Source organism: Ylistrum balloti, unplaced genomic scaffold, assembly GCF_031769215.1.
Source record: "Ylistrum balloti isolate Yb309-2 unplaced genomic scaffold, AGI_CSIRO_Ybal_v1 Utg370344, whole genome shotgun sequence".
Classification (NCBI taxonomy): Eukaryota; Metazoa; Mollusca; class Bivalvia; order Pectinida; family Pectinidae; genus Ylistrum; species Ylistrum balloti.
This window is the reverse complement of record NW_026782247.1, coordinates 451722-463979: the sequence shown is the minus strand read 5'-3', so window position 1 is coordinate 463979 and position 12258 is coordinate 451722. Positions and strand designations below refer to the sequence as shown.

The window sequence follows — 12258 nt, the reverse complement described above, 5'->3', positions numbered from 1 at the left end:
AGGTATCTTTTTCGTAAGACTGCTGGATAATTACAAAATGAAGCTTTGAATGGCCTAAACCCTCCACCTTGATTGTGACACTTACTTGCTGGAGTTTTGTAGATGATCGTGCTGGACATAGGACCATAACCTTTACTATTCCTAGCCTGTATCTTGAAGTAGTAAGTGGTGTCTGGTGTGAGACCCTTGACAGTGGTGGACAGCTTCTCTCCTAACACTCCTTCAACCACCCAGTCGCGGTCACTTTGGCTCTGGTCAGTTGTGTAGAGCAATAGATACCCTGGAGAAAAATTAATCAACAAAGGTGATTTACTTGTCAACAAAGGTCATCAACAGGTCAACATAGGTCATGCACAGGATAACAGAGGTCTGAACAAGATAAAGTAGGTCATCTTAAGATCCACAAAGGTTATCTACAGGTCAATAAAGGTCATATGTTGGACAACAAAGTAAAAATAGGTGAACAGAGTTCAACTACACAGCATTTATTTTCTTTTTTTAGTTTGGAAAAATACATGCACCAGTCACAAGGAAGAAAGACCTCTGATCCCTCCCCATGACATCATGTTTATCTCCTCATGACATCATGTTTATCTCCCCATGGCATCATGTTTATCTCCCCTTGATATCATGCTGATCTCCCCATGACATCATGTTTATCTCCCCTTGATATCATGCTGATCTCCCCATGACATTATGTTTATCTCCCCTTGACATCATGCTGATCTCCCCATGACATCAAGCTGATCTCCCCAATGACATCATGTTTATCTCCCCATGGCATCATGTTTATCTCCCTTTGACATCATGCTGATCTCCCCATGACATCATGTTTATCTCCCTTGACATCATGCTCATCTCCCATGACATCATGTTTATTTCCCCTTGACATCATGCTGATCTCCCCATGACATTATGTTTATCTCCCCTTGACATCATGCTGATCTCCCCATGACATCATTTTTATCTCCCCATGGCATCATGTTTATCTCCCCATGACACCATGTTTATCTCCCCTTGACATCATGCTGATCTCCCATGACATCATGTTTATATCCCCTTGACATCATGCTGATCTCCCCATGTCATCATGTTTATCTCCCATGACATCATGTTTATCTCCCCTTGACATCATGCTGATCTCCCCATGACATCATGTTTATCTCCCCTTGACATCATGCTGATCTCCCCATTACATCATGTTTATCTCCCCATGACATCATGTTTATCTCCCATGACATCATGTTTATCTCCCCTTGACATCATGCTGATCTCCCATGACATCATGTTTATATCCCTTGACATCATGCTGATCTCCCCATGTCATCATGTTTATCTCCCATGACATCATGTTTATCTCCCCTTGACATCATGCTGATCTCCCCATGACATCATGTTTATCTCCACTTGACATCATGCTGATCTCCCCATTACATCATGTTTATCTCCCCATGACATCATGTTTATCTCCCATGACATCATATTTATCTCCCCTTGACATCATGCTGATCTCCCCATGACATCATGTTTATCTCCCCTTGACATCATGCTGATCTCCCCATGACATCATGTTTATCTCCCCTTGACATCATGCTGATCTCCCCATGACATCATGTTTATCTCCCCTTGACTCTTGAGTATTCTGTCACATGATAACAAAACATACCTGTGATCTGCCCATTAGGTTTCTGGGGAGGTTGCCAATTCATTGTAACAGCTGTGGGGTTGTCTTCCTTTGGAACAGGGGTCAGGTCTCTTGGTACTGTAGATGGTGCTGTAAAGCAATGAAACTGTCAGAGTAGATAGACAAAAACTGTAATACCTTATTTATTCAATAGTAATTTCTGAGCCAACTAATAGGCCACCTTTAAAAAAATAAATAAAAAAACCTCTTCATTGTCCTCTAATAATCCAACCAAAACTTTTAATCTAAGGTGATGAGTTGGGAACCAGGCTTTCATTAATTCAGGATAAATGATAATGTAATATTTCCTTTAAAATTTGAACATATTCTCAGCAAGACATGTTCTGGTATCAAATCATCAGCCATTGGGTTAAAGCATAATTCAAACTTAGGAAGTAGCAAAATTGACATGACTCAAGATTGCATAAGAATTTGTCTCTAAGTTAGTTAAATCCAAGCTCCTATATACAACCAGAATATGATGGTATGGAGAAAACAGGGGAAACAAATCTGTTAAGAGTTTTTTTTAAGATATAGCATTGATTCTGAATGAATGGGGCGGTCAGGGACATGGGTAACACCTATTGTGTAATCTTTTATTTTTTGGGGCTAAAATTTTGTGGTTTTCCAAAAATATACACATCTTTTGGTTTCTTTGATTTCATGGGTAAATCTTGCTCATGAAATCAACTTTATCTGTTTTTTTTTTCGACATAAAAATTCATGGATTTAGAGTATGTACAAATAAATGAAAACAAATATCTACAAAAATGATTTTACAACATATTAAGATATTCCATAGAATTGCAGTGGCAAAAATTATGGATTTCTGTACCTGATTCTTGTGTGACATTAATTTCACTCATACTCCACGTGCTTTGACGGCGACCTTTGATGACCTTGACTGAGAACTCGTAGCGTGTGTTGGGCTTGAGGTTGTCAATGTGGGCATTGAGGTCCGTTGAGTTGATAGTTTTGTAACGTTTATTGTTATTGGGCAGCGATGTGTAACGTACTGTATAGTAACGGCTATCTGTAACGGTTTGTGACTTCCCTAAAGATGTGTCTGCCCAAGTCAGTACAACTGTTGACGATGACAACACAATCGTCTTTAAGCCAACAGGAGGCATCATTGGAGTCACTTGTTCTGTGACTGAAAAAAAAATCAATACATTTTTCAAGGTGAAAAGAAATGGTAAATTACATTTGTTTTCTTGTTTAAATTGCTTTTTATCAATAACGAAAAACATGTATGAGAATTTTCACTGTGAATTCAAGACATGGCACCGGTGCGACTAATTGTTTTGTTATAACAATGTGAAGTAGCTGGAGTGCTCTCCCCCGATTAGGTTAAACCTACCTGTCTCTTCACTGGTGACCGCAGTCTGGTACTTGGGTTCCCCGTCTCCAATATTATTGAAAGCTAACACAGTGATAACATACTGTGATGCTGGTTCTGTGAACACAAATACAAATGTAAAATCATTTACAGAAAATTTCGGCATTTAAAAAAAAAATTTAATGTTTCAAAAATCAAAATACCATAGCAGTACTTACGAAGATTATCTATTGTATAAACATGATTGTCAGCGTCCAATGTAAGGCGGTACGAGTCAGGTACTCCCTTGCCATACCCCAGTATGTAACCTCGTACCAAAATCTTAGACTCGGGATCTGGGGCTGACCATGATACTCGTATGGACGTGTCATATGGCACAACACGGATCAACCTTGGAGGTGGGGGAACTCTTGTCTCTGTAAAACACAAAAGTCTTATTAACGACCAAATTTCGGTGAGACGAAACCTAGAAATTGAAGGAAATTGATGTAACCAGCAGACATATAATTGAAACTCAAGGACAATATTTGTAAAAGCTTAAAATTTTACATAAATATCCAGGATATTTAAAATAGCAGCATTCGAGTGAAAACAAACAAATCAGATATTGGAAAATATTTATAGATAACGCTTTCTTCATTGCCTCCAATTTTCAATTTTCACTGAGGCAAAAAACTTGTTTCCCCTCAGAAATCATTAAACAGACTATAAATTTCTGTATTACATCATATTTTCAAGTTGAATTTTTTTTTTAATGGTAAGTGAAGATTTGAAAGGAAGTCAAAGCTATTTACAGACATTGATAATTTCCTCTTAAGAAACCCTTGTTATATAGACTGAATTATGATTTTCTGATTGTCGCTTTACTATAGTGGTTTCAGAATAATTTTCCATTGATTAAGGATGGCCTTAACAAAAAGCAAATAGAAATGTTCCTTCAAATCCAAGAACCAGAGATAATTTTTTGGTAAATGTCACAAAACATACTCCTAGGCATCTAGAACTAAATAAACATTATGAAATTAAATCTTACTTTAATTCTTGGAAATCAATAATTTTATAAATCAATTCAGCTTCAAAATTTTATCAGGGATCACAACTTCAATTATAGGTACACACATCCCTTTCTGACCAATTCAAAATATTTAATTGAGTTATCACATACATACCGTCAAGATCATCGCGATAGGTGGTAGCTCTGTGCCAGCGAACGTACGGTCCACTTCCATTGACAGTAAGTGCTGAGATTCTCACCTTAAAAAATAAGAAAAATAAATGTAGATATATACATTATTCTAGGTAAAAAAAAATACTTAGATTGTTAATCAATGGCCTACTTTAATTTGTGGCCAGGTCTCCTTGTCACTACAAAGCTTGTGATTATCTCATTGAATAACTGAACAGTCCCATGCTAGCCGGAGCAAGTGAGGTAAAGGGTCTTGCCCAAAATCAGAACTATAATGAAATGAAATCTGATTTTTTATTTGGGAAATCAATATTTTTGTAAACCAATCCAGCTTCAAAATTTTACCAATACCAAAACTTCAATTTTCATTATTTTGAAAAATTGTTATTTCAACAGCTTTCTGATAAACACAAACCAACAAAGGAAAGTTTGAACTTTAGATAATTAATTATGAGTTTCCCGGTTAAAACAACAGTTGGAAGGTATATGCCTGTTGTGATTGTGTAGTCCTAACGTCCATATCATCACCCCTTACCTGGTATTCCGTATCTTTTGTTAGATCTGTAAGTGCGTACAGACGTCTGTTTCCATCTGTTGTCACGGTTTCAGCACGACTGTCACCTCGTTTCTTGAACTTAATTTTATAACCTGTGATGACGCCATTTTGGGCGTCGGCTGGTGGAGGTTCCCATCTGACAATGATACTCTGTGAGAAAATAGAGAATAGAGTAAAATCACAGGTAGATGCTCACCTGTTTCTGTTACATAACTCTAGACAATGGATCAAATATTACACAAAATTTTGACAAATTATCACAATATTTACAAAACTGGTACAAGGTAATTTAAGTTTGAAAGACCATAAATTACAAACATTTGGATGATTTTGAACCTGGCACAGTATGGAAGCATAATAAATACAAACCTCTGAGCTGGAAGTTTCCACAGAGAAATTTTTTGGCGTGTCACTCGGTTTAGCAGAGAATGTTCTACAAGTGTATTCCTTAGAACTTGTTCCATCTCCGATCTCGTTACTAGCAAAAACACGGAAGCTGTACTCCCGGAAGCTTTTTAGGTTCTCCAATGTATACTCAGTAGCTAAGACTTCCTCTCGGTTCTCCCCACTGTCCTTGCCAACTTCGTACGATATGACAACATACTTGCTAATTATCCCTTTGGCATTGACTGGAGGTTCCCACTCAATGTGAATTGCCCTCGAGGAGAGTGCAGTCACTCGGACGTTTGTAGGAGGGCTTGGTACATCAACTATAAAGCAAAGATTCCAATTGACACAGAGTTTAGTATAATCAACCCATTGAAGAAAATGTACATTAAATTTTCAATTATGCAGAAAAATATTTTGAAGAACAGTTTTAAAAGATAATAATTTACTGTGGAGTTGATTCTGAATATTTCTGATAGTATATTTCAATCATATTTTTTGTCGTTTTCAAAAGAAAATACCTCACTACTGCAGACACAAGATAACTGTTTCTCATGCAGAATTAAATAACAATCAGGGGAGATAACTTTATCTTGTATAGAAACAATCAATGGAATTTCCTATTAAAGTAACACAATCTAAAAATGATGGAACGTCTTTCAGATAAATCATCAGAAATTGCCTAAATGATTATATCTCCCCCAAAATAAGCATTTTTATGGCAACCATGAAAACAAAATGTTCTGAAAGCACGAAACTCTCACCATCCTTCTCTGTTGTGATTGAAATCCTAGCAAAGTTTGGGCTTGGTCCATATCCATTGTACGAGCGAAGACGGAACTTGTATGCAGTGTTGGGTTTCAGATGCTGTATATTAGCCCCTAGTTGTGTAATGTTCATCACTCTCTCCCTATTGTAACAAATTACAAGTAAGCAAGGAAACCTGTAAGTAAGCTGCTATCAAGAACAGTCAGATGTACAACATAATTTCATACAGTAAAATTATTAATTTTTGAGGAAGATTTTTTTTAATTTGTGGGTAGTTTCAATCCACAAATTTCAATGTCCACAAAATAATAAAGAGATAAATGTTGACACAGATTTGATAACGAGTGGATTTTATAGTGAGATCTATTCAGGAAGTGCCATCAAAAATGTATGTGATTTTACAGTATTTGAAAAAAAAATTGAAAAAGATTTGATAAATTTCAAATTGATCAAATGTTAAATAGCCCAGGACTTTCTCTAATGTTCTATTTAACCCATACTGAAATAGTTTTGCAACTTACATCATATTGAATTTGTCTATTTCAAGTGTGCTAATGTTTCATTTTCCTAGAATTAAATCTGTCTGAATCTGTCTTATATCTAAATTGTTAAGTGTAGCATTGCTCCAATGTTTAATTTTCTGTAATGATTTGGTCCTTTTTATATCTAACTTTCATTGCATTTGTCAATGTCCTCACATTTTTAACTAGTTTTTTGAATAGTAGGATTGCCATAATTAATGAATTTGTTAAAAATCAATCTGGTATTGATATATTGCACAAAATTTGTTTGCTAAGGTACGAAAAGAAATGACGAAATAAAAAACAGAACATTTTTCTTTGACCATAAAAATGATGCAAAATGTTCACACATTTTTAATAGGTATTAATTAATGTCTTGAAATGGGCCATCATTTTTATCAGGGGTCAAACTTTACCTTTCAGATCCCATCTCCTTCCAATAAACAGAGTAAGTCAGTTGGGTTGTCTCCCCTTCACCGATTGACCTGGGTCGGTTCCATGACAAGGTGACAAACCTCCGTGAAACGATGGCTGCTCTCAAATCTCTTGGCTCAGAGGGAAGGCGTGTCAGGTCACCGTAGATGCCGCCTAAATGATGTATAGGCCGTGTGAAGGAAGAGGGGGTGGGAGGGGAGACCTCTGTAGCAGGGGAAAGGGAGGTAATCGTAAAAACAAGGGAGGTAATAAACAAAGCCAACAAACAACACTAAGAAAGGTTACATCAATAAATAAATCAAAGCAGTTTAAATTGTAGTTTGGTAAGCAAGTATATTAAAGGTCCATCTATGTGTAGCAGAAAACATGAAAGAACAGAAACACTACAATCAAATAATTTTCATATCAGGTTTTAATTCTTTTATTCTGAAAAAACAAAATAAATCTTTTTTCCATTTCTTAACACATCCTACCAGAATTTTGAAAATGATTTGTTTAAGTTACTTTTTTCAATTCTTTTACCTTAAAAAAAAAAAACAAATGTTTTGAAATTTTCCCCACTTTTAGCACATTATATGATAATTTTGAAAATTATGTGAAGCTACTTTTTGGGAAAATGTAAAATTTGTGCTTATGTCATGTTCTTTCATGCTCTTGTTTAGCTTTACAAATACTGTGTGCAAGGGTTTGCACAGACAGTATATATTATAATGATATGAACTACATATGATGTAAGAATGAAGAGAAAATATTGCAAATATTGATAAAACAGATGGATATTATTCAGATGAAGTACTACTGCAGGATTGTACATCAAAATGGACGCGGTTTTCTTTGGCACTCATTTTCTACAACAGCTCTTGATTATTATGCTGTGTTTTATTGAGGGACATTCAACTGTATTAAATGCTTATTTATAACAATATCAAAGTACTTTGTATCTAAGAAAATCAGAGAACTTTTCCTCTTTGACAACAAGAAGTAATTTGAATAAGGGTTATATTGAAATGAACAATAGTTTAAAGTTCAAAGGTCATGACCTGAGGAGTTGTTTTGATGATCATGAAAATATGATAAAACAAGAAAGCAAATGATAAATAAATAATAAATAAATATACAGGTTAAATAAAACAGGTGATTAACATAAGATAAATGTATATACTGCCAAACAGAATGAAATCTGCTGTAACCAGGGGCAAATGATGTAACTATGAAACAAAGTCAGAGATAGCTAGAGCTGAATCAGCCATCTTTACTCTGGGTAACTATAGCAACCAAAACTCCCATTCAAAGTTCATCTAGTGGATAAGTCAGTCTTTAATTAACCCTGTTCATCTTTTTCACTGTAGTGTGACAGAGATAAATAAATGATGTGAGGAGACATTTAATTTTTTTCATTTGAGGGGGAGGGGAGAAGGGGAGAGATGTTCCAAGTTTAATGTTGGATAAAAGCTATTATCAATATTCTGATGTTGTATTACCAATTCAAGGGTCAATTTTTATTATTATAGATTTCAGAAATCTAACCCCAGAATGAAGTGGGCAGCATGTGTCTTCCTACTGCTAGAATATTCTTCTATACTCCATTCCCTGTCATCATTTCTCCTACAAGCAATATGACTCATTCCTCTATCAAATGTCAACACTCCAAAATAAGCCCTACTCATTTGTTCACTTAATTAAAGGATAGAACCAAATCAAAGAATGATTCAAACATCCTTCACGCCCAGGGAAGACCATCATGACTGGGATTATTTTTATAAGTTTGGCAATATACACAAATCAAACATACTATAGAAAACCACACTATGCTTCATGCTATATATAGGATACAATACATAACAGCAAAGTTTATTTCCTAAAAATCCCAATACAAAAAGAAACAAAAAATCTTAAAATTTTTCCAATTCCATTTCCTAAAAAAAATTCTATAATAAATCCGAATTTCAATCATTTTTTTTTTATTATTTCCAGTTCAGCAAAAAATCATGTTCCTCCAAAGTTAAGACCTTAAATTTACACCACAAAGTCAGTAAAAGATTTTTTATGTTAATCTTTAAAAGGTGGAAATTAATTACTTATGAACAATATCATGATTAATCATGAATGCTTTTATTCTATATCAGAAGAAAAAAACATGAATATGTTTAACTGTTTTATCAGTTAGAGGTGTCAGTATTAGTTTTAAACCATGATTAAGTTGCAAAATTAGAATGAAAGGCTAGAAAACCATTACTTTCTGTGATATCATTCTTTTTTTCTTAAAATTTAATTGTACATTCCACATGTATGCATTTTTCGGGTCTGTATTCTGTTTACCTATAGTCACTATGCATGATTAGGAAATACAGAATGTAAGATATCAGGTTTGATTAGGTACACCATGCAAAGGTTACAATACAACAACGACAGCACACTACAGATACAGCATCTGGTTGGATCAGTCACACCATGGATTATCTCCCTTCATTCCCATGTCAACTAACTACAGGAGTTTGGATAATCTACCCCACCACATTTTCCTTCACATTAATTAGCCCCAAAACCCCCATATATACATAATGGAATGGTCCATCATATTTATGTGGGGGTAACAGGATAAAAAAATCAATACGTGTAAAAGTACATGTGATCTGAATATGTAAATGATATGTGAATAAATATTGATCGATTAAAATATGAAATAAAAAAATTCAAATGAATTCAAATTTATAACTAATAACGAACCTTGATCAGAACTCAATTTTTCTATTTGCATAAATATCAAAATTATATGAAGAAGCTTGTAAGCAATATGGTAAAACAAATCACTTTAAACAGAATACAAGAAGCAACAGAATTTTTCATTAGCCAAATACTAGAAAACATTTCATTGGTCAATTACTAGAAAACATTTATTTCATTGGTCAATAACTGAAGGATATTTCTTTTGTCAAATAAAAGCCAACATTTCATTGGTCAGTATACCTTTTTCTTCATGGAAATTCATGAATTTTTAAATTGCTGCTCCAATCACTTGCCACATAGTCTGAAGTAATTCCAAATTCTATTCATTCAAAAATGAATGATCATTTTGACCACTTTAACCACCTTAACAGTTTTGTCCTAGTTCTCCATGTTAGTTGAGTATATATCACAAAGAGGGTATAAAAATTGATCTATATATAGTTTTCATCAACAATCACAGCATTCGTGCACCATATGTTCAGTACTACTACCATTAATGAGAAATTTATCATTTCATTTTATCTAATTCAATTTTCTATTGTTTTTAAAATTAATTTCCATGATTTTCAACAATTTTACATAGAACAAAATAATCTTTTAAGGTTATTATAAATTCTGATTTTAAAATTATTTTTTAACTTTTTAAAACAAGACAAGGAATTTGAAGAACATTAGATCAAACTTTGAATATGATTTTCAATATTTAAGTTGCAAGTGAGTCTAAAATGCATGTTATAAACTCATTGAACATATCTGAGGCTTGTAAGTTTGCAGAATAAAAAGATTGATTTATTATCAAATAATTGCTATACAACAAATTTGTTTTTCATATAAATTTACATTTGAAGCTCACCAATTTGAATTTATTACAGAAGAATCACAAATATGTATTTTGCTGAATTTTGTTCAACTCTAATCCTCACTATTTGCCACTAAATTTTAATCTTTTAAAATTTTTCCTTGAAACCAAAAAACAAAAACATTTTGTATATTCATTTATTTACATGCTCTTATGAAATCACATAAAAAAGTTTTTAAATTTTGAATTTCAAACACTTACTGTTATACGATTCTTTTTTAAATTGGTTTAAAAAAATATTCCTGAAATTTTCAAATTATTATAATGTCTAAATCTACTATTGTTTTGTAAATCAAAATGTTTTCCAAAACCAAACTTTGCAAACATGTTTTATATACTTTTTTCCCTTCCAAATTTCCTTCTTCCATTTCATTTTAATGATGAAAAGAAATAATAAGTATTTGGATATACAAGCCTCGGATGTATGTAATGGTAAACCTTGGTAAACATACATATTCTGAAATCAATATATCAATTTGGTGATTATATATATATATATACACAACACTGCAAATATATCCCTTATTCATAGATAAGAATTATGCATGAAGGAAAAAAACGAAGGCACATAGTGGGGAAAAATGGTTGTTTGGTCAATATATATCTACAAATATTAATCTGTTAATTTGTTCAATATATTTTTTTTTCTTTGATGAATAAAAAAAAAAAAAAAAATGAAAAAAAATCAAACCACGTCTTCCAAAAAAATCATTACATTCTGAATGTGTACTCCTGAATAAGAGCTTTATTTGCAGTGTAGTTGGGATATTGAGATTTCAGATTTTTTTCTGCAGGGAAGGGTCACAGATATTTATATATAATCCATGTACAAAGGGTTTCATTGGATCATGCTGTACAAGGGGAGGTAAGTATTATTACACGGGAAGTTACTAAAGAGTACTTGTAGTTTTGCTTGATGTTGAAATTTTGACTTAATCATCAAAGGATAATTACGATCCTTGGATAAGATACGAAAACAACTTAACTAAAATTCCTTTAAAATAAAGAAATTCCAGGAATTGAGTTTCGGCAAAGAATGTTGGGGATGAAAATTAGGCAAAATCTTTCGATTAAACTAAAGAGAACTCCTGCAGGTATTTTACCTTAAAAAAAAGTGTTCATTATCTTCTCTAAACTAATTTTCCGTAGGAAACATAACTCACTTGGATCAACAACTATCAGTTGAGCACTTCGCTGGACGCTGCCTAGTGAGTTTTCTCCGAAACATTGATAAATCCCTTCATCTTTCTTCAGCAATCCCAGAATCCTCAGATGTTTGTTGTCTACGATTTGAAAGTAATCTGATTCATTGAGATCTTTCACTCGTTGGCCATTTTTGAACCATTGTGTCTCTGGCACTGGTACACCGTAAATGTCGCAAAGGAACAGAACATCAGTGTTTACCTGAGCTACGTGATTAGCTGGCTGTTCACGGAATAATGGAGGAACTAAAATAATAAAGAAATAGGAAGTCATTCTGTGTTTTACATCGAATTTTGAATTCAATAGAAATGAAAACACATCTAAATAATTTTTTGTTTCATTTAAAATTTATTCAAATCCTTTCCAACAACATGCCATCAAATGATCTTTAGCAGAGATCCTCGTTTGTAAGTTAGTTATCTTTGACTTGGTAACACAGATCTAAGAAATATCGAAGAATCTACTAAGAGTTACCTCCCCTCCATTATACTATTGTTGATTTGGTATTGATAAATGTTTTAAACTTTTATCACGCGTAAACCTTTTTAATTTTTTAGAACTTTAAAACTCAAATTTAATCCATTAGAAATACA

The 12258-nt window shown here is 33.4% G+C and overlaps 1 protein-coding gene across 1 annotated transcript in view; it reads right to left on the bottom strand.

Moving 5' to 3' along the window:
- The window catches only part of LOC132553716 (neogenin-like), a 188807-nt gene that overhangs the window by 15916 nt on the left and 160633 nt on the right, over positions 1 to 12258 (bottom strand). The window contains exons 7-17 of the mRNA XM_060217990.1: positions 11626 to 11910; positions 6858 to 7080; positions 5917 to 6062; positions 5135 to 5475; positions 4745 to 4915; positions 4193 to 4277; positions 3242 to 3439; positions 3045 to 3140; positions 2520 to 2837; positions 1667 to 1774; positions 86 to 280 (exon numbers count right to left, since the gene is read on the bottom strand). Coding sequence (XP_060073973.1) covers positions 86 to 280; positions 1667 to 1774; positions 2520 to 2837; positions 3045 to 3140; positions 3242 to 3439; positions 4193 to 4277; positions 4745 to 4915; positions 5135 to 5475; positions 5917 to 6062; positions 6858 to 7080; positions 11626 to 11910 — 2166 coding nt within the window. The remainder of the gene's footprint in view (positions 1 to 85; positions 281 to 1666; positions 1775 to 2519; positions 2838 to 3044; positions 3141 to 3241; positions 3440 to 4192; positions 4278 to 4744; positions 4916 to 5134; positions 5476 to 5916; positions 6063 to 6857; positions 7081 to 11625; positions 11911 to 12258) is intronic.